The 24,457-nt window shown below is 59.8% G+C and overlaps 7 protein-coding genes across 7 annotated transcripts; 4 read left to right on the top strand and 3 right to left on the bottom strand.

The window, feature by feature from the left end:
- Positions 1–117: 117 nt before the first annotated feature.
- On the top strand, positions 118–417 carry GGTG_13200 (hypothetical protein; the record flags this gene model as incomplete). The annotated part of the gene is made up of 1 exon (XM_009231105.1): positions 118–417. One exon carries the CDS (start codon positions 118–120, stop codon positions 415–417), a length of 300 nt encoding a protein of 99 aa, XP_009229369.1.
- Positions 418–8,488: 8,071 nt separating this feature from the next.
- Positions 8,489–8,991, top strand: GGTG_13199 (hypothetical protein). Its single transcript, XM_009231104.1, has one exon. It carries the CDS (start codon positions 8,562–8,564, stop codon positions 8,925–8,927), a length of 366 nt encoding a protein of 121 aa, XP_009229368.1. The 5' UTR covers positions 8,489–8,561; the 3' UTR covers positions 8,928–8,991.
- Positions 8,992–10,102: 1,111 nt separating this feature from the next.
- Positions 10,103–11,357, top strand: GGTG_13198 (hypothetical protein; the record flags this gene model as incomplete). Its single annotated transcript, XM_009231103.1, has 3 exons — positions 10,103–10,252; positions 10,381–10,857; positions 11,202–11,357. 3 exons carry the CDS (start codon positions 10,103–10,105, stop codon positions 11,355–11,357), a joined length of 783 nt encoding a protein of 260 aa, XP_009229367.1.
- A 182-nt stretch (positions 11,358–11,539) lies between these two features.
- On the bottom strand, positions 11,540–12,030 carry GGTG_13197 (hypothetical protein; the record flags this gene model as incomplete). The annotated part of the gene is made up of 1 exon (XM_009231102.1): positions 11,540–12,030. One exon carries the CDS (start codon positions 12,028–12,030, stop codon positions 11,623–11,625), a length of 408 nt encoding a protein of 135 aa, XP_009229366.1. The 3' UTR covers positions 11,540–11,622.
- Positions 12,031–12,774: 744 nt separating this feature from the next.
- On the top strand, positions 12,775–14,847 carry GGTG_13196 (hypothetical protein). Its single transcript, XM_009231101.1, has 3 exons — positions 12,775–12,918; positions 12,993–13,100; positions 13,185–14,847. Exons 1-3 carry the CDS (start codon positions 12,865–12,867, stop codon positions 14,745–14,747), a joined length of 1,725 nt encoding a protein of 574 aa, XP_009229365.1. The 5' UTR covers positions 12,775–12,864; the 3' UTR covers positions 14,748–14,847.
- A 341-nt stretch (positions 14,848–15,188) lies between these two features.
- On the bottom strand, positions 15,189–15,971 carry GGTG_13195 (hypothetical protein; the record flags this gene model as incomplete). The annotated part of the gene is made up of 2 exons (XM_009231100.1): positions 15,189–15,834; positions 15,900–15,971. The coding sequence occupies 2 exons, from the start codon at positions 15,969–15,971 to the stop codon at positions 15,340–15,342; spliced, it is 567 nt and encodes a 188-aa protein (XP_009229364.1). The 3' UTR covers positions 15,189–15,339.
- Positions 15,972–18,829: 2,858 nt separating this feature from the next.
- Positions 18,830–24,402, bottom strand: GGTG_13194 (hypothetical protein). Its single transcript, XM_009231099.1, has one exon. It carries the CDS (start codon positions 24,095–24,097, stop codon positions 19,820–19,822), a length of 4,278 nt encoding a protein of 1,425 aa, XP_009229363.1. The 5' UTR covers positions 24,098–24,402; the 3' UTR covers positions 18,830–19,819.
- Positions 24,403–24,457: the final 55 nt, after the last annotated feature.

Below are 24,457 nucleotides of genomic sequence, written 5' to 3'. Positions count from 1 at the left end.
GGCGGCGGCGGCGGCGGTCCCGGCGGCGGCTGGGGCGGCGTGCGCGAGCTGGAGAAGTGGCGCAAGTACAGACACGAGGGGCCCGAGGTCTCTGGTAACCGCGGCCCTGGGTACGGCATGGTCTACGGCAAGGAGGAGATGCAGGGGAGACACGAGCGGCAGCAGCACGACCCGCCAACGGCGCAGGGAACGGACAGCAACGAAGATGCCAGGGGCCAGCAGCCTCGTGGCGGCCGTGGCGGCGGCGGGTACAGGAAAGATGCGGACCGTCGGCCTCGCAGCCGCAGCAGGAGTCCAGGGCGAGGCCGGGTCGAGCGGGACAGGGGCCGCGATCGGGACCGGGAGCGAGACATGAACCGAGACCGGGATCGCGACCATGCTCGCAACCGCAGCCGCGAGGGCCGTCGTCGAGACTGAGACCGTGACCGTGACCGTGACCGGAATCACGACCGGCGGCACGAAAGGGATAGGAGAGACGACTACCGCGGGCGACGCTGATGCCTTGTAGGTTTAACATTAAAAAGCCTAGACGCGCGGCAACAGGCGCCATGGCCGGAGCAACGTTGCTAATTTTTCCTTGGTGAAAAAGCTCCCTTGCAGACTGTGGCAGCATCATGCCGTGCCTTCTCTCCCTCCGTGCCATCCCTTGTTTTGTTTCCCTATATGCTACGGCCGAGATCATGTAACCAACCCTATCGACGTCGCACCTCGTCCTCTCTCGTCTTTGCGCCATCGAGATATGCCGGCCCCGGTCGTGTCGCAGCTCGCCGATACCCGTCCGGCTGCCTCCACAATCCTCCGGGCTGGCGCGGGATGAACGCCCGTCGGGAGCCTGCGACCCCGGGGATCGAGGTGAGCTAGCGAGCTGGATGGGATGGCTGAGGACGCTGGTTGGTTACGGGTGGTCGAGCAAGGCTCGAGTCGCAGCGGCCCAAAGCAGCATTTTTGCCCCATTGGCACCCAAACCATTCCGTATTGCCCATGGTGGACGTTCTCGTTATCGCTCTTGTCGTCCATCTACGTGTACGTTTACATGTCGCCCAGTGTGCTTCGCCCGCCAGACAGCCAGCGCTGCTGGTTGGTCTCTGGCATATCGAGGGGGCCTCGCTTACCTACGCCCGTGTCCTGCCCGGCTGCAGTCGCCGGAACGCGTGTTGCAAGCCAAGGGCCCGCCCGAGGCCTCTGGAGACGGCGAATGGCGTCACTGCGCATGGGACGTCAGCTGGGGGGCCATGCAGAGCAGCAGGACCACCGCCCGGGCTAGTGCTCACACACACACACACACTCTCTCTCTCTCTCTCACCATCCCTGCCTGCGGCATGACACGGCTTACAGTCCTGGCCCGGGCGATTTCCCCGGACTAGCGGCCGGTGTCCCGAGATCTATCTCAGGCTGCCATACCGTGGCTCGGTCAGACGAGACACAAGAGGCACAGCCCTGCTGCTTTCCTCCTGTCCCTTGCCTCCGGGTGGGCGCCCCAGCCCCCCCTGGTCCTGTTCCGGAAAGCTGCGCTCCCGGTCCGCGAATAGAGAGAGCGGGGGGCTGTGAATCACTGCGAGAAGAGCCCGGCCGACCGCCGACACGTCCGGCTAGGTGAGGAAGGAAGGGGTGGGGCATCACATGCCTGGGATTTCCTAACCCCTGATCAGACCTGCTCTACGGCCTTATGTCCATCCCTTGGCCTTTTGCCAGCCAGCCACCGCCAGAACTTTTTTGGCCTTCTGGCCGTTGACTGGCTCGAGGCCCCATAGGTTTGGGTTGTTGGAGGGGGCGTGCGAGGACGAGTTGCATGGTCTATCTTCTCAGACTTGCAGACACGAACTTGTTCGTTGGCATTTTGTCTCTCGTCTTCGTTTTTCTCTCTCTTTTCTTCCGGTGACGCACAATTGGGCATTTCCATTACCTTTCTCCTTCTTCTCTCCCATGCGCCCTGCCTGCCCGCCTGCGTCGAGGTGGCTCACGAGACGGATGCGTGACCGTCCTTCGCACACGTGATGACGACGACGATTTCCACCTTCCCGGACACGCCCAGGAAAACATGGCAGACGGGGCGAGGGGGCCACAGAAGGCCGGATCGAGCTCGGAAGCGCGCAGATTCCTGCAACTTCCCGCGCCCAGCCCAGTCTAGCGTCCGGATCCCCCCTTTTTTTTGTCCTCCCCCTTCGCCGTGGGGCCGTGAGGGCCTAGGCAGGCTGGCCACGTTTCGCCTCTACGGGGGCGGGCATTTCGAATTTCTGCAAGTCGAATAATCGCATTCCCTTTGGCCTGGCCTGGCCTGGCCGTCCACACGGAACGAAGCGACATGGGGCATAGGGCATGTACAAGGGGAGCAACGGCTATTTGCGGGTGGCGCTAGGATCTCGGTTTTCGTGAGATGGGGGCTTTTTCTCTTTCTCTCTCTGCTCTCTCTGGTCCCGCCTCGCTCAGAAGGTCACTGGACCTGGCCACCTTGGGCCGCCCGCCTGACCGGGTGCTGGCTTACACCACATGGGCCTCTAGCCACGGGAGGCTCCATCCGGCCGCCGCTGGCCCACTGGCTGCAGGCGCTGGCATTAACTGTGTGCTAACCGTGTGCAGTCCCGTGCCTTGTTGTTGTTGCTGGCTGCCATGTCCTCTCCTGTCTGTATGTTTCAGGCCCGGCCGCCCGTCCCTCGGGCTGCGGCATTGTCGACCCGACGAGATGCTGCAATGGCGCCGCCCTCTGCGTGTCTTTGGCGGCCTTGTCTCGTGACTGGCTGCCTTGGCTCCAGCATCCCAATCGTCTCCACCCGAAAGCCCACTCCCCCAATCCTCGTGCTCCTGTCGTGGCTGGGAAAGCCTCTTTTGTTTCATGCGACTGGTCCTCTCAACGACTGGTCCTCTCGACGTGCGGTGACCCGTGTAACCTCGTCTCTGCCATTCGCCTCTGCTTTTATCCGGCCGTCTTTCATTGCTGAGGCCGGCCAGTGGCGACTCCCACTCCCCACCTCTATGCTCGCCGCTCGTTCTCGCTTCCTCTCTCCCTCTCTTTCGCTGCCTGTTTACCATTCGCTTCTCTAGCCGCTATAACGACGTTGCAGTGGGGGGAGAGTTGCCTGCCCAAAGCCCTGCTCCGAGTCCGCAAAGGCTGCTTGTTGCTCACCGAGCGGCGATAGCTGGCTTGGCAGGGGATAGCCTCGGCCGGACCTCGCCTCGCCTAGCTGGCGCTCTTTTGCTTTTTCTTTTTTTCTTCTTTTTTTCTTTCTTTTTCTTTCTTTTTCTTCCGGACCAGTCATTGGTCGTATCGCCTCGCTGTGCATTTACACGCTCGTGGTGGCACAGAGGTGCTGTTGGGTTGCCGCCACCGCACCACACGTCTACCTACCGGATGCCAATCCATATCACACCTCGGACCGTGTTGGCCCCCCTCCCTCGGGGACTAGAAGTGCTGGTTGACTGACCGGTCGCGCCTACGTGTGTGTGTGTGTGTGTGTGTGTGCCAACAAACACGCACAGGCAAACGTTTTGGGCTTAGGAGGTTGTCGAGGAGGCAGCCAAGCTGATGTCGTGTGGTTGAGTGGCAGGGTGGGTGTGTGAGGGCCGCTGCCGGCCGGAATGAACCACAACCACCACAACCACCACAACCACCACAACCACCACGGCCAGACACGTATGCTTTTGCTCAACTGCCCACCCTTCGCCTTGGGCAGGCCCGCGTTTTAGCGCTGCGGGCTCGGACCGGGGAGGAGGAGACGGCAGTGCCGCTGTGCGACAACGCTGTTGGCCGCGCGCGAGTGGATTGCCTCTTTGACCGCGGCTGCAACCCCATCTTTTGAAGGTTGATGGTCGGGTTCCTTCACTTCATTGCTTTTCACTTCTTCGTTTTCTTCCAGCTCTCCTATCCGGCAGACATTAATGCCATCTCGACGTGTCCCAACCCGATACATGACAAAAAGTAACAGCGAAGCATACCATCGATCAAATGTCCTTTTACCAGAACTACCAACTACCTGTCCTGATTGGGCAAGGTCCGCAAGAGGGTCGTCTTTCAAGGCGATACGCCGCGAGAACAGGCCAGCTCGGCAAGGTCTCGGCCTTTTTTCTTCTCGTGACGAGGGGCAAGGCACAGCATTGCTCTGATCTGGCCCATTTCAGCCCCGAATCTCGACGGGAGGGAATGGGGGCGTCATCTTTAGCTTCCAGATTTGAGATGAGATTAGCGAGTGGCGGCGGCGACGGTGTGCCAATGATGACGATGAGGCGGTCTGTCTGGGGGAGGTCAGCCTCGAGGGAGGACAACCTCACTCCAAAAAAAAAAAACAAAAAAACAAAAAAAAAAAGCAAAAAGAATAAAAACGGTTCGGCTGGGTCAACTGCCGACCGTTGCTGATGCAGCAGCCGCCGTCACCAAGCCGTGACATCCGAGAAAGAGGCGACTCTCTTGCTTTTTCTCTGACCGGCGTCTCCTTGGGCCACTCCCTCCTGGCCTCCTGGCGGGCGCCACGGTGCTGGGCCACCGGTTCGTCGTGGAGCCGGGCTGTGGCTTTACCTGTTGCGGCCGTGACCGCCGCCAAAATCTCACCCACGGGCGACCGGTCTACAGAGTGTGATTTCCTTTTTGGTGGGGGAGTGTGTGCAACCTGGACTGTGGATGGTGGGTGGACTTTCTCTATTACTGTTTGTCTGTCTATCTGCTGTCCGAGTTCCCTTTCTAGGGTTGCCCGCCATCCCGATCACCGCTGCCGGCGGAGCCCCCTGGAGATCTGGGGGGTTGCTCTCGTGGGATCCGCGTGGGGTTTGCCGAAAAAAAAGGCGCCCTGGAAGTGATACACCACCATCCTGGCAGCTTACGGAATGTGGCTGCAATAGTGGGCTGATGTTTTTCTGTTCCTCTTCATCTTACTTCTTTTTGCTCTAGAAGCCACCGTTCCATCCATCTCCTCCTCACCTTGGGTCGCTGGCGCAGAGCAAAAGAGACGAGGACGGGCAACGAGGTGGGCGCCTCTCGCTCAGCTTGCGTGACCCTCCTAGAGATGAGCGCGGGCACCCTCTGCAGGCTGGTGCAACCACACCCGCGGGTACGTGCAGGCTCACATCCTGACAGGCAGCAGGTGCGTGGCCCAAAAAAGAAATGCTGGGCGGGCGTGTCACAACAATCTGTCTCTCACCCACGCCACTCTCTCCCCTTTCCTCTCTTTGTTATCGCCTGCATCGTTCCGAGACTTGCTAGACGGGATTGGCTTTGTTAAGGCCAGCCCTCGTAGTATCTCGCAAAATGCAAGCGCCCGACCCACGACTTCCCGTCGCGCATCTCTCCATCGGCTCCCCTTTTTTTTTTTTTCCCTTCTGTCGCCATCTAACTCAGCTGGTTCCCGTCTCTGCCGCCCCCGGTGCCGTCTTCCAGACGCTTCCCTCCCCCGGGTCCATGCAGGCAGTCTAAACCTGGTGGATCTCCCTCTTTCCACGCTGGTGCTTGCTGCCCCCCCGGACGACGCTTCCGGCCCCCGGGGGTGGGTGACATCCAGCTGGAAGAGGCTGCCGCCACCCGCACGACTGTCTGTCGACCCGGGCTCTGGTGGCGTCTGGCCGTCGCCCCCGTCGTTGTGCTGCCGCGTCGTCCCTAGTTCCGGGCAAGTCGAGCCGGGTTCCCGGAGTCGTGGACGCTTCATCCAGATTAGAAAGCCCATGCATTGTATATTTGCATATCCCCTACCATGTTAGCGGCAGCAGCAGCAGCAGCAGCAGCCTAGGCAAAAAAAGAACACAGGCCTTGCCCTCCACCCACACCCCCCCTCGTCTCTCCCAGGCGCCGCGGCGGTGGCACGACTGCGCTGCTGTGTCTTGCGCGCGCGCATCAGCAGCAACAGGGGGGAGGCAGCAACACGGCGCGGGACTGGCATCTGTCTGTGCAATGTCCGCCATCAGATATCAGATTTGCTGCCATCGCACAAGGCCCGTAGGCGAAGGAATAGGGGGTTGGATGGGCCTGCCTGCCCGACTCGGGCTGCGGTAGGAAGGGAAAAAGGGACTTTGCGTCGGATAGTGTGCACGTCCCGGCCTTGTCCGCGGGGGCGCCCGTCCATCTCCGATCCGAAGACTCGGCCCATTTTCATGCCTTTGTTTTTGCTTTTCCTTTTGCTTTTTCTTTTCTGTCCTAGCTGGTAGCCGAGGGCATGTATCAGCGGCAGAAAGAGAAAAGTAGGCAGCGCAAAAAAAAAGAAAAAAAAAAAAGAAAAAAAAAAAAGAAAAAAAAAAAAAGAAAAAGTCGCTGCCGATGCGTCCAGCATGTCGTCTCCCGGAAGCTGGCCCCGGCCCAGCAGACTGCCGCCATGAGGAGGTCATGCTCGCCCATTTGGGCTTAGAGGGCGGCCGCCGTCCAGACGTTGCAAAACCCCGGGCGGGCCTCCACTGGCCTGCCGCTACCCCGTCTGTGTCTGTCCATGGGGGGGTGTGTGCCATGGCACGGCCGATATCCCCAGCATGCTGCGCTACAACGCCACACGTCATTAGCCAACATGGGGGAGGAGGGCCCGAGTAGATAGACACAGGCATGCATGGGCCAGGGAAGGAAGCATGCGTCGGTAGACACTCCGCTGCCGCGACGACGACGGGGCATCCTGCTGCCGTCCAGTTACGGGTTCCGTGCTGGCTCGCCCGTCACGCGGTGCCGTCCTTGAGTCCCGGGCTTCCTATTTCGCTGCATGAGGCCAAGGCGACGAACGGCCAGCCATGACGACCCTGGGCCCGACCGCTGTCACATCATCATGCCGCCCCTTCCTTTTCCGTTCCCATGCCGACATCCATATTGGGGACGCGGCGTGGCGGTGCGTGGGGGCTACTGGCCACCACTAGAGACCTATCTATCCTTGCATACTTGCCATGGGCGGCCAGGGAAAAAAAAAGGGGGCTGGTCTCGCCAACCACTCCCGGCAGCACACGTTGTCGCGCGGACGAAAACTCACCGTTCCCGCCGTTGGGGCCAACGTGCACTCGCCCGTGCCGTGATGGACGGCTAGCTGGGGGAGAAATAGATGCGAGTTGGTCCACGGCCAACCGGATAGGGGGAGATCTGCATGTTTGCCCGGTTGCCCCTCTCTCTCTCTCCTCGACCCGAGACGCCGCCGTGTGGCGGAGAGATTAGAGACTGCAAAGGGCGGGTCCCGGATCGGTCACATTTCGTCTTCTTTGCCCTCTCCCGCCGATTCTGGGGGCTTGGAATATGACAGCCTTCGACCCGGGGAATTTGGGCCGCGGCCTCATCCCTGTGTGCATGTGTGGCCCAGTGTCTTGCTATTATTACGACGGTAGGTTGGCGGGCAAGCATCCAGCTCCAGCGTGTACAAGCAGAGGAGCCAGCAGCGAAGCAGGGGACTTCCATGGCGGGCAAACGGCAGGACGGACTGGGCATGCTCATTGCTACCCTCCCCTCCTGGCAGTGACAGGCCAAAACGGTCGCCGCCTGCGAGTGAGGTGGTGCAATCAAAGAGCCGCAATCTATCAAGGGAGCCCCGAGGCCGCGTCGGCGAAGAGAAAAGGGAGAAATGTAACGGCCTTGCTGGGTGTGACTGGGGCGGACATTCCAGTACGCTGTCGGCATTCACCGGTTTACAGGCGGCGGCAGCCGGTGCACACCAGTGCCAGGAGGAGGGAGGGGGGTGGTCCGGAGCGTTTTCTTTTTGACATTTTTGACAGCTGTGACAGCAGCGCCGCCGCGCCTAGTGGGGGGGTTTTCGGCCGGTCCCCTCCTCGTTTCCTCTGCTGCGTACTTTCGCTCTCTCCATCTTCTTCATATCTCGTGCTGTCCTGTTTGCTTGCCCCAATCTGCCCATCAAGCCCGCCATCCTCGTAACCCGGTGGGTGGTAAGTCTCGCCCCGCCCTGGCTGATGCAAACTTGAGTGCAGTAAGCAGTTGGTCGGCCCCCTGACGGCCACGCTTCCACGTCCCCAATTCCGGGTCGTGGACAAACGGCCCCTTCCCCTTCGCCGTTTGTTATGCACAGCTACGGTAAAAGGCATGCCTGGAGTTGTCTGGACCCGAGAAAAAGCCTGGGCGGCGGCGCATCATTCGAGGGGGGCGTCATCCGTGGGTAGGGTACTTGCCGCGCGAGCGCCGCGATAATGGTCACCCACCCTCGCCGTGGGCAGACAAACAAGGCGGGCTGCAGGGGGCTGCCATTGGTCGCCGGCAGGCCAGCGTCGCTTCCGGGGTCCCTCTGCCAGGGGGGTTCGAGCAAACGTACCCAAAATGCAACAACCAGGTGCAGCTTCACTGCAACGACGGAAGGCAAGGAATAATTAAACCCAGCAGACAAACAAAAAGAAAGCCAAGGGGTAAATGTCTCGCAGAACCGCGCTATCAATACGAGGCAGGCCACGGCTGTCCCTTGGCATCCATGTCCAGCAGGTTATGAGCGAATCATGAGTGACTAACCGCTTTGATTGCTTGCCCTCGACTTCTGTTGTAAAACAAACCAGCTTTGACAGACGTAATCAACAAACACGCCTGCACCACAACGACATCCATGACGTGCTTCTAGAAATGAATAAAAGGGCACAAGGGTAAAGAGGAAAACAAACAAGCCAGGTAACTACATTATGAGGAAATGAAGAACAGAAAAGCAAAATGTTTGATGATATCGCCGCCTACAGGCCACATGCCCATGATCCATCTTCTTTGGGAAATTTCCTCCTCTGCTGCGTCACGTTCCCCAGGGCTAGGCCATGGGCCAAGCAGAAGTCGTGATTCTGGCGCCTGGTCCCACCGCAGCCGCGTCCCACGAGCCCAGGCCAAGCTGGCTTCTGCTGTTTGTCTCGCTGCTTGCTCGACGCCGTGGAGATTGGCCACCAGGAGGAGCGAGTGGATACGATGTCAGGGACCACACGTAGGAGAGCACCAGGGGACCTGGGGACGCTTCCAGTCGGACAACTTACAAGGCATCGTAAAAAGTGACAGCTCGGGTTTGATATAAACCCACGCGGGCACAACCACGCGAGGCTTCATGTCGATCAAAAGAACTAGAACACTGCAGAGCTTCGAAGCTGACATGCACCCAAGAGGGGGAAAGGAGACAAGAGAAAAAAGAAGAAGCAGAAGGATGTCATACCCACCTGCTTGCAGCGAGCAGACATGAGTGAGTCTCGGGTGTTGCAGGTGTCACTCTTCTCCCCCACACTCCAAATCAAACTGCCCGATCACTCCTCTTGTGGTGCCTGTCAAACACTGACGGGGGCCACTATCACTTGGGAGCTTGGGAGGAATGCGTCTCCTTCCTGTCTAGCCGCTTGACGTGTGGAAGCACAAAGTCAAGCACAGCATGAGGCCAGGGGACGACAGAACGGAGCAGAGCAGTGGGTTGAGACAAACGATGTACAAGTGCATAACAAATCCACACCACGAATACAACTTTACACACAAGGCACACAAGCACATACGTCCGATACGATATCCTGTATACGGAGTTTACGAAGGATAAACCGATACAGGAGGGATAGACTGCCCATGCCTCGACTGCCCACTCGCACAGAATCAAACGCTAGCCACCGACTGCGTGGGGGCGTAGAAGGACGGATGATTTTGAGGTTGGGGGCGCTCAAGGCGTGGGGTTTCCGTCCAAAGACGGGAAGGGCAGAGGTGAAAGGGGCATGCAGTTCAGTCCCGGAACCTTTGACCCTTGTTCCCCGAGGGTTGGATAGGCCGCTAGAAATCGGAAACGAGCTCATATGTGTCTGGTAGATGACAAAAAGACACGCCTAGTCGGACTCTAGCGCAGGTCCAAGACGCTGCGAGGTTGCCAGGCTTAGACTTTGCTGAAAGCGGAGGACCAACAACACTAGCCTACATGGCTCAGATGGCTGCTATATCGAAAGTTGGGCATAAAAACGTCTTGGATAGTCTCGCCTACATTAATAGCACATTACATCATCTTGGGACCAGCAGCTACTACAAACTGCGCCACTGAGCTCGCTCCGGAATCGGGATGTGACGAGGTCCGATATGTGTTTTTTTCTTTGCATCCACATAATCAAATGGCGGGTTTAATTACATACCCCAGAAAGGACGCACAGGTGTGTATCTTGCGCGGCCCCCATTTCCTAAATAAGATAAAATAAAAGGAGAACAGAAAAAAGAAATAAAAAAGAGACAATGAATAAAAACAGATTGCGGATTCCCCAAAGGGCAGGCATGTTGTTGTGGATTTTCTTCCTGCCCATGCGGCCTTCCGATTTTACAGGTCGGAGGTCCCTGGTGGTGCTTTCCTGGCAAACAGCTGCCATGCGCTGCACGTATGGTAAGGTAGGTACACCCCACCACCACCTTCCAGTAAATTTGGTTTGTTCTCTTGTTTCTTTTTTTTTTTTATCTCCCTCTTTTTTTGTCCTTCCCACCCACCGCAATCCATGGATACCAAAACTTTTGTCCAGGTTTCGGCCCAGGCCCTCGTTTGGGTACCTAAGAAATCAGGTACCTGCGTCGCTTTGGGAGCGCCTCTGCGTCAGGCACGACACGCCACCGACACACTCTCGCTGTACCATTTCCTCAGGCTGGTCTACGTACACGTAGCGCAGCCCTGTTTCGACCTCATGCCTGCCCACCTGGCCCACCAGCAAACGACCAGCACACCTTACAACCACGTCCCCATGTCCGTGCCTTGCCCCCATTGGCCAGGGCCCAGCATCCCCAGCGTCCTCGGCAGCAACGACCTCTCGCCCTTGCGTATATATCTGCTGGCTTCCTTCTGGCATCCAGCCCCTGCTCTACCTCACCACCCTCCCCCCCAAGCCAGCGAGAGCTTAGAACGACGCCTGCTTGCCTTTTGCTTCGCTGCTTGCATCGTCGTCGTGATACCCTTACACCTGTGCCAGAGGCTGCCAGTCCTGGACCAGCCTGTACTGCGCCTTGTACGCCCCGTGTCCCATCGCCCAAAGAGGTCCGCACCCCGCCAGGCCTTGCCCGTCTTTCACCTACCCCAGTACCCTTTGACCGGTCGCCGAGGACCCAAGACAAGAGCGAAGACAAACGTCAGGCCGAGCAGAAACGACAGGCGACAAGGCCGCCCAGGAGACGCAGGCCCGGTGCAAGACTGGGTTACCCAGGGCCGCCGCTTGCCACAGACGTCTCCGGCTGTCATCCCATCCGGGCAGATATTTGGCCGTGTCCCAAACACACAGGCACACACATACATACAGGTGAGTCTGACAAGGCGCCAAGCAAGCCCATTCTCTCGCTTTCTTTGCTGGACTAGGCCTGGTCCGCCGCGGGGAGGAAGGTGAGCCGCAAAGGGTGCTGGGGCTCTATTAAACTCGACCCGTCTCCCACCTCCTGCCGAGCCAGAGTGGCAGAGAGCCCCCTCTCCGAGGAACAGACGAGGTACACCCAGGCACCCAGAAAGAGAGAATGAGCGGGAGAGTGAGAAGACAGATAGGCAAAAAATATCCTTCTGCTTTCTGACTGCTCCTTTCTTTTCTTCCCTTTGAACCACACACCGGGGCTGAACCTCGTGGGCTGACCATCCACCCTCGCTTTCGACTGAGACAGGCAGCGCAGCACAGCATAATAGAGCAGCACACGCCTGTCCCTGTTCCTTCCCCTTTCTTTTATTCCATTTTCCCCCTTATTTTCTTTTCAGCTCGACACCCACGCCCCGTGGGAAAAAAAAGGGGGGCTCAGATCCCGCGACGGCCCTTGCAGCTTTCTTCCTTTCCTCCGATCCCCGTCCAGACGCCCGGATCTGGTCGTCCAAGCCCGAGACACTCACGACCGAACGACGCACAAAGCTGGGCCTGCCAAGGACGCGACGCTTGTACGTGACCTTTGACAACCATACGGCCCGGAACTGGGTAAGACACTCCTTTCCAGCTAGTCGACATCTCCGCGTTGCTGTTCCTGCGCTTTTGCATGGTCTCGCGAAAAGGACCGGCCGGTCGGCTTTCCCCTCCACCGTCGATCTGCCCAGTAGCCACCGTTGTCTCTCGATCCCACACACCTCCTTGCCCCATCAACACGGCCCTCACGCCCTCCAAATCTTCACCCAGCGCGCGCCAGATCCTCAGGGGGCGTGCGGCAGAAGACATCTCGATGCGTCTTGGTTCTCAGGGGCTGCTGGCACTTCTCGGACCTTGACCGCTCACGCTTTCTCGCTCTCTGCAGCCACCGTCAACCCGGAACGCCACCGCCCTTGCCCTCGCCTGTTGTTGCTGTTTTCTGTACTCGGCTCTTGACCCCTTTTCTGTCATTTCTGCACGCCGTGTCCGCAAAGAGGAGGTTAGCGTCTTCTCACATCCCCTTTTGCCCTATCCTCCCTCACTCCCAGCACCGAAGCCGACCGGCCCGCGTGGTCCTTCCGCCCGACTCCACCTGCTGGATCTGGTATTCGCTCGGCCTCGGGTATCGAGATCGAATCACAGGCGCAGCTCCCCGCCGGGATTCTGAGACCATCTGTTTCCAGCCGCTGCAGCATCGCAGGGGAAGCAGCATCCCGTCCGTTGTGCTTATCGTCATCGGCCATAGACACTGCCAAGTCTTGCAGGCTGCGTCAGGGGACGAAGGCCTCTTCCCACACCTTCCCCAGGCTCCCCTTGCCTCTCTCTCCCCTGCCCCAAGAGAGTGACGGCAAAGGAGTGCATAGCAAGGCCTGCTCTGCAAGTCTTGACAGTTGACACCACACGAGGCCCGGCCGGGGCCCCGCCCACGCACACTCTGTCATGTCCAGCCGCTTATACGACCACAGCAAACAAGAAACAAGATATAGGACCACCGGGTATCCCCCCTCGCCGCTGCCATCTCCTCTCCCGTCTCGAGGATTCAACAGCAGCAGCACCAACAACCACCACCGACCTTGTTCCCCTTCCCGTCCGGCGTTACACTCGGCACTGAGCAAGACGCCCACCACCCCTTATAGTTACGACATGTCAGACGGACACTCGGACGATATGCCCGCGCGCAAGCGCATCGCTGTTGCGGTATGCTACCCTCGCTCCCGTCTCGTCTTGTTTGTGCACCCGCTGACAAGGCTGCTTCCCGGCAATGCCAATAGTGCGGACGATGCCGCAAGCGCAAGATCCGCTGCAGCGGCGACCCTGGCGGCGGCATGCCCTGCACCAACTGCAAGTCAGCCAACGCAGAGGCCTGCCAATTTTTGAGGGTAACCACTTAATGCTCCCGGCTTGTGACGGTGTGGTGGCAGCGACTGACCAAGGGGGGCCGAGTCGGGCCTTTCTGGACACAGGTATCTTCGCAGCCCACATCCCTACGCCACGACGGCGAGCCTGGCGCCGGGTCGCAGCACATGGATTGCGGCTACAACATCGAGGTCTCGCGCGCCTCGGCCACGCGCGGCTCCATGCCGCCGCTGCAGGTACCGTACGGTGCCGAGATGGGTCCCCACGGGCCCATGATGCCGAACTTCCAGCCTCGCGCGTCGGCGGGCAGCAGCAGCGGGGGCTACTACGGCGGCGGCGGCAGCACCGCCAGGTCGACACCCGTCACGTCGACGTCGTCGGCGCCGGCCTACAACTATGCCTGGGGTACCGCGGCGCAGACAGGCGACTACGACGACTACTACTCCCGGGAGGCAAGCATCCAGCAGCCGTACTACCCGATGGAGACAGTCATGGGCTACGCGCCCTGGTCGGGCACAGGGCCGTCCCGGAGCAGGTCTGGGGCCGTGTCGGGAACGGGCAGCATGTATGTTCACACTCACTACTACCATGCCCATGCAGCCCACCACATCCCGAATCCTTCCCAGCAAGCCGTCATGATGAATCCTGCCCACCACTGCACCACGCAGCCCCGCTCGTCACTGTCAGTTCAAGCCCCCTCCCCGTCTTGTCGCGCTCACTCCCATTACCATCACCATTATGCCGTTGGTTCCCTTGATATGCACTCCCACCCAGACGGGCTCCGGGCGCCTGTGCCTTTGACCACTGAGTTGCTGTCGTCGTTTGCTGTCGTTGCTGCACTGCACCTGCGCGCTGTCGCGGCCATGGGGGATGGATTGCCCGCTGAAAGCAGCGGCGGCACCATCGATGGCAAGGAGAGATGCGTCAGTGTCGAGACGGAGGTGTCAAGTCGTAGCCCCGAGCCTGCAAGCTCTTCGCTCAAGGCATCGCCGTCGCCGTCGCCAGAGATCAAAATAAAAAAGGAAGACTGCTGGGAAGGGGACGACAGCAGCAGCAGCAGCAGCAGTGACTTCAAACCCTCGGCGACCAAAAAGCGCAAGGACTCGCAGGTCGCGGCAGACCCGCAAGATGAAGAACAAGACCGCAAGAGCGCCAAGAAGGCTGCTAACCACCCCTCGCCCGTCTCTTTCAGTGAGTCACTGCGCGGCGCCAGCTCGGGCGTCGACCTTGTCGGCGGCTACGAGTACAGCAGCAGCCCCCACGACTCGACCTCGTCGGCGTCGACATCCGCCTATGCTGGTAGCAGCGGCAACGGCAGCAGCAGTGGCACCGGCCGGCGGTCATCGACGGCTGCTACCACGAGCCAGCCGTACATTCCGCTGCCCACCCCACCGCAGCACCACGCCGGCACCGGCGGCAGCCACCTCTCGTCCTACGCGTACGGCTCGTACGGCGGTGCGTCGTCTTCGTCGCCCTACCACCACGCCCAGCCGCAGCACCACGCCACCAGCACCGGCGCGCACGGCAGCAGCCCCTACAGCAGCGGCGGCGACCACGGCCACCACGCCCACGCCCACGCCCACGCCCACCACCACCACCACCACCACTCGGGCGCCAGCACCCCGTCAGGCTCGGGTGGCCACCGCGCCTCTGTTGGCGGCCGGCGCTAGTGGCAACTAGAACAACTGCGCTCCATACAGTTTTGCTTGTCTCCTCCCCCAGATGAGGTGCCGTGCGCTGTGTGAAGCTCTTGTGCAGCCCCGTGGTGTCCTTCCCCTCAGCTCCCACACCACCACCGCCCTGCCTGCCTGCCTGCCCACGAACCCACCCACCCACACAGCACACCCCATGCACCACAAGCAGCATCAAAGCTGTTTTTTTTTGTCTTCCTAACCCTCCATCTAGCTTACCCCCCAATCCAACCCCGCACTCGTTCGGCTGTTTACTTTTGTCCTTGTTTCCTTCACACCCTCCGTCCGCGCCCCGACATGCCCGCCATACAGCGCCCGTTTTCGTGCCTATCCGGATTTGAGGCCCTGGCCCCTCATGCCGGCAGCCGAGCCGTCGGTGGCGGGGTCCCGTAATATTGCTCCCTCTGCCTTTTTTGTCTCCCGGCGTCTGTTTGCTTTTTCCCTTTTGCCCTATTCCGAGCGAATCCCACCCCGTTGGCGGCAGGCAGCACGAGCATGCATTTTGCGCATGACGTGCCTTTCAGCAGCCGCCGCCTCTCTGTCGATCCTTCCATCCCTTGGCATCGTTTCTTTAATTTCTACCTTCCGTCTCGGTGCATTCTTCAAGGGCTGTGATCCTCTGCCTGCCGCCGGCAACGTCCAGACGCCCACCAGAACCAGCACGACAGAACCCTGCATGGGCAGCTTGCAAATTACATCCTTGGTTGGATGGCAGTTCTCTTTCCGGCTTTTTCGTGCTCTCCATCCACCAGCCCAAGCCCCTTTCCACCCACCCATTCGGAGTCAACGCCAGCATCGGCCTGGGAGATTGCGGCCGCCGGGGCTTCCATCCCCTGCCGTGTCTAGGCCGGCTGCCGCTGTGTCCCTGTTGTACCCCTGGGTCACGACAGCAGCCGCCGCAACGAGGTGGTAGCCACCACTTGCAGCGGAGCCCGGAGCCCTCCAGCACGCACGGCGAATGCCATTGCCGACGCTCAAGCATCTGAGATAACACCCACCATGTACGGGCCGAGTCCCACCAACCACCGCTGCCAACATGGCGTCTATACACCCACACCCCATCCATCTGGCCGGCAGGCAGCCAGACGATCAGCAACACGAAGGCACCAAACCACACATATCCACACATACACGCAGGTACCAGAAACCGTTCGGCGCCACTACCTCCGGAGCCCACGGATCAGCTCTCTGCATAGGCTGCATGGACACGAGACAGCCCCCAAGAATAGGGCGACCGTCATGGGGGAACCAGTCAACCAGAGGCCACAAACCTGGCCCTGAAACCCCTCACTGGTCCCGAGAGGCCACCCAAACTAGGCCGGAGCCCGCCTCATTGGATGCCTGCGTTCCCTCGCCTCAAGCTCTGCTGGGGTCGGGCGCATGGTCGGGCCTCTCTTCCTTTCTCTCCCACTCTGCCTAAGACACTTTGGGCTCCCGTCGGCGCGTCCCGTACCGGGCACCAAGGCATCGGACAACGCCTGGGACGCGCTGGCAAGCAAGCCGATTAACCACCCCCAGGTCGCCCAAGGAGGACTTGCCAGACTACCACGTCGACACGCAAACATACACATACACACGACCATCCATCCACACCCACACATCGCTTTGACTGGACTTTCTCGGGACCTCGCCTCCCTCCGGACGGCCATGCCAGCAAAGCAGAGCAATTGACAACCTGCTAGCACACCTCCTGCCACATATGCCACCAGCTCCCAGCCAGCCCAGCGCCACGACGTCATCGAGACACTATTTCTCCGTCCTCGGCTAGCTGGATGACATGCAGCCGGCAAGCCAAACTGTCAACGGAGAACCCGACCCCCTCCCATGGCTACACGCAAGGCCAACAAGCGGCCAGGGGGGGTGACCGTCACACGACCTGAAGCTGCGACGTCACCGCAGCCACGGCGCAGAGCCTTCCATGTCCCTGCCAGTTCGCCCGTCGGACACGGCCGCAGCATCGTCGACACGCGCGCCCTGCGGCGAATATGCAGCCACCCATGCGCGCCGCCCTCGGAGAGCAAAATCCTGTCAGATTTAATCTAGCACGCGCCAAACCCACAGCCGCCAGCCGGACACGAGGACCCCCGTCAGGGAAGATGTGACAGGACCCGTCTGGCAGCTCCAACGGGCGTCATGGCCCCTTGACATATGCCCGAAGCCGCCACGCCGTGTCACGCACGCGCGCCCTGCCAGGCTCTCTGGACACCTCACGAGGCACGAAAGGGTAAAAAAAAAGGGGACCGGGAATTTTATCCCCGATTGAGCGAGAAGACTATTGCAGCCCGAGAGAGGGAGGTCGAGACGTTGTATCGCCACACATGCAACCAATCTAGCAGCAGCAACAACATGGCAACGCCCAACAACGGAACTCCGAGCCGTCGCTCCCCGTCACCATCTCTCGCACCCCTCGCATGGAGACTTGCCCACGCACCCGGCAGTATCAGGGCAGCAGCCTCTTCCCCTCCAGGTCGTGCCTGTTCCTCGGAACGTCGTGCAGGACACAGCCACAGTCCCCGAGAAGCTGCTCACAGGCCACCCCCTTCTCACATGCTGTGTGACCACCCATAAAAAGATACGAGCCCCCGGTTTCGCCGTATTCATCTCTTGGGACTCGCACGCGCGCGCGCGCACACACACACACACACACATGTGTGTGTACCTAGCCAGCCCAGCCAGCCGACGAGAGACGGGCCTTGAGTTTCTCCTCCCCCTCCCCGCATGCCGCCCCGATTCGCTCCACGTGGTGGTACCCCCTTGACACCGGCTCCTGCCAACGATCCCCGCCGCGCCTCGCCCCCGCGCAACCCACGTCGACTTTGCCTGCGTGTCTCCCTCTGGTGTTGGTCGCGGTTCCGACATGAGTCACTTATACCCAATAGAATAGGGTGGGGGTCTACCTCTTGGAGTCTCTGCTCGAGGTGCTCCACCCACTCTACTCGTGGCTCCCCAGGCCGCGCGCTCTGCTGCTGTTTCTGGGCCCTTGCTTGGTCTTGATCAGAGTCACACACACACACACACAACCCCCAACTGGAGAGCTTGGCCACACGGGCGCGAGTCCCTAATCGCCCTTTCAATCATTGCCCACACCCTACCATGGTGCTTGCCTGTCTGCCTGTCTGCCTGCCCGCCCGCCTGCCCGCCGCGCAACCCAGCCCGCCTCTGTCGCCCTGCTTAGCCCATCATCCGCCGGCTGGCGGTGCCGAGCCTCGTGACGAGCACCCTCCCCACAAGCCTCGCCGCCTCGCCGCCCGCCCCAGCAATTCTAATCTAATCGGTTCTTGTCTTTTTGCCATGGCCCTTTCGCCTTGGCATCCACCCCTCTAGCCCGGCGGCCTTCGTCGTTATCAAAGAAGCACAGATGAGATACCCCGCTTGGCTGAAAAGCTCGAGCTCAGATTCCCCCCTTTTTTCTTTCTCTCTCTTGGGCTTCCATCAAGACATTGGAAGATGCTCCAGACACTCTCGCGCGTCACATGATACAAAACATCTCGGCGGCTATACCCCCATGGCGGCGTTGGAGTCGACAAGATGGAAGACTGGAGACTCCGACCGCCCTGAAGATTCTTTTTCCCATCCCTGACTTCCACCAGACCCATGTTCGCATCTCTCCCACCCGACATACCAGGACGTACAAGGAGCACACCGGCATATCAAGACAGCCCTTGCAAGGGGGAAAAAAAAAAGTTTAAAAGTTAAAAGCAGAAAAAGAAAAAAAAACAGTATCAAGGGAAAAAAACGGAGGAGCAAAAGTTCTTTTTTTTCTTCCCTGCTTGTCTTATCACATCTGTCCTTCCTTCAACTCCCATCCCTTCCCGATACAATATTCCATGTATTCCACCCCTTGGGACTCGCAGCATCCCGCCTCGCCGGCCAAGGCAGGATCGCAGTCCCCAACCATTTTCCTTGGTTCTGTCTCGGGTGTAAAGGATACCCAAGAGGAGGTATTAGGGCAACCATCGGCGTCTCAAAGAGACAAGTCTCATGTTTTTTTTGTTGTTTGCAGCACAAAGCAACATTTTTATTAACCACCCCGCAGCTTATGACATCCCTCCATTCTATTCCTCACACAAGAGGAGAGGTGGAAACGGACTCGGGCTCGGGGACAAGGCCGCCCGCCTGTAAAAAGTTTGGCACACATCATTAGCCCTTATTAATAAACCAGCCGCTCGTCGAGTTGCACCTCGTTCTCCTGGTGACAGACAGTAAATGTGCAAATGGGATGTAATGGCGACCACCAAGCAAGGGACGGGACAGTGTTTGGCACGTAGTTGTTCCGAGGTTGACGGGTCTACCAAAGGCGCGTCGGCCACCTGAGAAGGCACACGCAATCAAGACGCTGCCGGTTGCCACAAGACAACGACCCTCCTAGGGAGTTCCCAACTGATAAAACTAGGTACTGAGGTAGCATGGTGGCTGACCACGCGCAACCGATGGGAGCTGTCCCCCGCCGCGCAAACTGTCCACTCCCAAACGACTGCCTTTGGATACAGCAGAATTGATCGCAAAAAAAATGGACCATGGGCTGGGAGGTCAGGTGCGGAAAGTCTGGGGGGTAAGACAGTCCTCGAGAAGACCAAGATAAACCTCGCAGCAATAAAACCAGACCAGCTCCGAAAATGCCTGAAAAGCGCCGCCAGATAAACAAAGTACAGGTATCAACAAAAGACACGGCTTGAATGGTGGGAAAGAACGCAGGCTGTGCAAGCAGGACGAATGGGCCGGGTGGGCATGCCAGAGAACAAAAACAACGCGAGTAGAAATCGTTGAGCGCGCCCTGGAATGGGGCCACGAAAAGCACCAGGGCTATGCCAGGCCCCTGATGAAAATACCGGAACACCATCGCAGACATACAAAGAATAAACAAACAGGTAATACATTAGACAAGAAAAAAACACCCCCTGGCCTGCCGGTCACAGTGATATGTTTTCCAGAGGTTTCCAGAGGCCTTCTGCCTCTATCGAGAGTTCCTACTCCTGACAAAGATTCCAGCCCTTCGGGGAGATTCTCGTCTCGTCTGGGGCCTGATGGGTCCATTGGGGTTTCCAGCTTCTCTAAGACGAGGACGACGGTGGCGGCGCCATTGACGAGACCCTTCTCGAGCCCCGCGAGATCCCGCCAAGAACCGAGACGGCGCTTCTGGCCCGTGCCGGCGCGCTGGCGCCTCCCAGGTCCGCCCTGGGCTGTCGCGAAAAGGTCTTGCGCGTCGCCGTTGCGTAACCCGGGGTGTTGCGCGTGCTGCTCCGCTGGGACGTAGAGGCTTCATAGTCCTCGTCAAGCTCATCCTCGGCATAGTCTTCCTCGAAGACGGGCTCAGGGCTGCTAGACAAGAGGACAATCTCGGCATCGGGGGGAGGCTGGGATGGGGCGGCCTTCTTGGCGGCGCTCGTGCTGAAAAGCGCTCCCTTAATGGCGCCTCTGGCCGAGCGCGAGGGCGGCGAGACGGCCGTAGCAATGCTACTCGGCTCCGCCTTGACTTTCTCGGTCTTGACCTGCTGGGGCCGGTGGCTGGTTTCGATCGAGGCCAGCGGCTGGCTCTTGCTCTGCTTGATTAAAGACGGCGCCTTGTCCTGCTCGGCGCGCAGGGCGTCCTCGTCAGCATCATCCTCGTCACTGAAGGCGTCGAGCCGCCGCATCGCCTCCTCGTACTCGGCGTTGCCCTTGACAGCCTGCGCCGACTTGGCGCCGAGGATTGACTGCTGCGTCGTCCTAGACGGCGACTGAGTGTTTCGAGACGTCGAGCACGTGAACCAAAGAGTGCTAATCGACGGCAGAGACGACGATGAGCTGGACGGAGCTGAACCCACCGCATTGTTGTCCGACTTGGACGGTGTTTGCGGGACTTGGTCCGCCTCGTGCTCGCTAATCTTGCTAGCTCGTGGAGTCTCGACCTGGTCCTCGTTTTCGTCGTCCGTGTCGACGGCATTGCTAAATGCATCTTGTGCCATATCTATGTTGTCGTCCGCGTCGGGCTGCCGGCCGCTACGGACGCTTCCGATTGATGATGAAGGGACGTGGAGTTGAGGGTAGCTCACTTGATCCGGTGCGACGTCGCCTGCGGGGATGGGGGCAGCATTGCCGGTTAACTGCCGAGAAGGGCTATCCGAATCATCCGCCGGCTGACCCGGGGGGAAGCTGTACTGTCCGAGCACCAATCCGCCGATGAGCGCGTTCGTCTTTGCGGCAGCAGTGTTTGCTGAGTAATGAGAAGCCATCAGCTCGTCATCCATCACGAGCGCGTCGCCGTCGGAGGGGACTTGGGCCGCGTGGGGGGAGCGCGAGGCTGATGGGCCCGTGACAATGTCCTGGTTTGTGTCGGGAACACACGAATCCAGGGCCCTGATGCCCTGCTCTGGTTCCTTGTCCGGTTGGCCGTGGGTGGCCGACTTGCCCTCGGTGGCGTCGCCCACGCTCCGCAGCGCCTGGCTGTCAGGTACGACGACCGAGCTGTCCACATGCTCCGAGATGCGAAGGTTCGTGGACTTGTGCACGAGGTCATGGCTGTTTAGGGTTGTGGGCTTGTCGTCGAAGCTGGGCAATGGGGCCTGGAGAATGCGAGGCTCGATCATGTCCTCGAAGGTGATGGTATCCCAACCCTCGGCCCAGAACTGCTCTGCGTCGGGGCATATCTCGTCGTCGGACAAGTCGGGAGGCTCAAATTTCCTATAGATGCGCTGTCCCGTATCCTCATCGAACTGCTTGGCAGAGGAGAATTGGGCACGGTCTCGCTTCGCCATCATGACATCCAGAGTGTGGCCGTTTTCATTTATTCTACCAATGACGGCAGTGACGTCGACAATTTGTGGCTGCCATTTGGTGGCTTCGGAAAGCAGCCACTTCTTCCAGGTGACGATCATGGACACGCGGGCGTCGCTCAGGTGGAAGGGAGGCAGGGTGGTGAGGTCTGTCGGCAGTGATGGGAGGTCGTCCCAGTCCGTCATCTGGCTGTCGTCATACGATGTCTCATGAGCGACATCGGCGTCCTTATCGCCCGTGTCGACGTCGTCGTAGTTCAGCGTCTCCACCGCCTCCTCGGGCGCGTCCGCGAACCTGGGCTTCTTCTCAGGGCGCTCGTCCGCGTTATGGCGCTGCTTCCTCTTGCGGCGCGAGCGCTGCGAGGGATCCCAGCGCTGGACGAAGGGGAAGGGCGGCTGACTCAGTACCATCTCTTCCGCGGCACATTCGGTTCCCTGGTAGTTGATCTTGGTGCTCCATAGGTCGTCGACATCGTCTCCGCTGTCGGAGGAGGCTGGGCCCAAGCCTGGGGCGGCAGCGGCGGGCTCCATCGGAGGGCTTTTGCCCGGGCCAGTGACTGGAGGGAGGGGCGAAGGGGACTCTGGGCCGCAACCGATAGCGGCCAGCAGCGCATTCTTGCGCTCTTCGAGGATGCTATTCTGAAGCAGTAGGCTCTTCGCGCGCCGCCGTCTAGCATTGCGGTTCCGGGTCTTAGCCTTCCCCTGTCCAGCCGCTACATGCGGCTCGCGCTCGCCTGCCTCGTCCTGCACCGGGGCCACCGACCCAGCCACCGGCTGCTGTGAGCTACTAGGGCCGGCAGCGGTAGCCGGGGCGCTGGTGGGAGGCCGGGTCGACATCTCCTCTGGCTGTTCGTCGTCCGAGAATTCGCCTTCGCCGTCGCCGTCCGAGTCGCTCTCCTCGTCCTCAGAGCTGCTCTCTGCGCTGGAGGAGCTGCTCTCTGCGCTGGAGGAGCTGTCGTCGGAGCTACTCTGGTTCTCGCCGGAGCCGCCATCCGAAGCAGGACTCTGGATTGCGGCTGCTTGGTCGTCCACAGAATCGTCCGAGTCCAAGTCGTCAGAAGAGGCAGAGCTATCTCCACCGCTTTTGTCGTCGCTCGCAGCCACGTCAGATGAAGGGAGACGTGCACGGGCGGCGGCTTCGCCTTTATCCTCACTGCTGTCACCTTCGTGGTTGTCATGTGTTGAGCTGTCTGAGCTCTCACCATCATCAGAATCGGCGGGGCCGTCGCTGCCAGACTCAGAGTCTGCACCCGATTCGAGCTTGGCTGGCTGTCCTGTGGCGGCGGGCGATCCGAATGGGGTTTCATGAGCATCGACTTCCGACTCGCCCTCGGAATCAATCTTGGATTCGTGATTCCCTCCTCCGGTTGATGCGTAGTCAGACTCATCATCAGCATACTCGTCCTCATCGTCATGGAGGAGGAGCTCTGAGAAGGCCTGCGGCCTCGAGCGCTCGTGCTGGTCGCGGTAGTGCGTGAGAGAATCAGCGCTATCGGCATCCGGCTCATGCATGTACACGTCTTGGGTCAAGGCAGACACAGCGGCGTCCCTGACTTTGGTGCGATAGTGGCGCTTTACACGGTGGTAGCTGAGCTGAGGCACATGACGCTTCTTAAGCCATTTGAAGATCTTGCGTGCGACGTAGGTGCCGTTGCGAGCATGGCACTTGCGAAAGGCGCGGTCGAGCGTGGCCTGGGGTGCGTCAGGAAATGCGACGGCCATGCTGGACTTGAGGTTGACGATGGCGGGATCGGAATCACTCTCGTTGTCTGTCTCAGTCTTGGCATCTTCGGCCGGCTGATCGGAATCACTCTCGTTATCCGTCTCAGTTTTGGCATTTTCGGCCGGCTGACCCTGCTCGTCAGAGGGGGCGAGCAGTGCTGGCGCAAGATCTTGGCCAGTGTCCTCGTCATTGTCCAGCAGAATAGTAGACAGCTCGTCTTCATCAATCTCCGAGACGTCATCGTCAAGGTCCATGTCATTCTCGTCGCCATCAGCCGAGGAGCTGTCATCCTGCTGCTCCTCATTCCCGAGATACGAGGGGGGCTCTCCGTTTTGTGTGAGCCGCAAAGGCTGAAAGTCCTCGTCCTCGTCGTCGTCGTCCCAGTCGTCTTCAGCGGCTGGGGAGTCTGGGTCCTCGGCGAGGATTCTGCGGCGTTTGCGGGGCGGGATCTTGATGGCAGGGCGATCGCGAGGCTGGCGCAACAAAGGACGACCGAAGGGAACGCCGTCGACCAGATGCTTGCCGTCGCTGCTGATCTGGTGTCTGCCGCTGACATGACGCTTTTTGAGGTCGGGAGTTAGTAGCGGGCGGATGTAGACCTCCTCGTCCTGCTGCAGAATGGAAGCCACAGTCTGGAAGTGCAGCGCCTCAAAAGCGCCTCCGGCCGGGTTGCGAAGCTCGACGGCGTAGTCGTCGAGGCCCCAATCGTCCGACTCGAGGGGGACCGTGGCGTTGACAAGCTCGAGGAAGTAGGCTATAGTAGGATCGCCGTCGAGGGAGATGCTGAAGAGAACACGCGTATCGGGTAGGCCATGGCGGCGAACCACGAGGCGGAGCCGCATGTTGCCCGCCATGGCGATGGCCGGGTAGGGAAGGAGAAGGCCGGGCGCAGTCGGGATATCAGAGGGCACAGGAGGGGAGGGGAGGCGTTAGAAGGAGGGAAAGTAATCAGCAGAGTCGCGTGGGGGGTATCTACAAACGCATGCAATGCTGCAGGAAAAGCATGGACGAAGAAGTGAAGAGAAGCAGACGCGAGGCTGGAAGAGACAAGGCAGAACTCAATGCGCAAGGGAAGGCGCAAAAGTCGAGCTGCCAAATCCCACCACCAGCTGAAGATGGAAGCTGCGGCCCAGGAAGCTTTTTCCTCTGGACGCGTCTGTCACGCTCAATTGACGGGTAGTGGGGGCTGGATCTAGCCCGAAGCGGACAAGGAA

The sequence above is a fragment of the Gaeumannomyces tritici genome (genome assembly GCF_000145635.1).
Source record: "Gaeumannomyces tritici R3-111a-1 unplaced genomic scaffold supercont2.10, whole genome shotgun sequence".
NCBI lineage: Eukaryota > Fungi > Ascomycota > Sordariomycetes > Magnaporthales > Magnaporthaceae > Gaeumannomyces > Gaeumannomyces tritici.
Note: the sequence above shows the minus strand (reverse complement) of the source record. Positions and strands in the feature narration are given on the sequence as shown.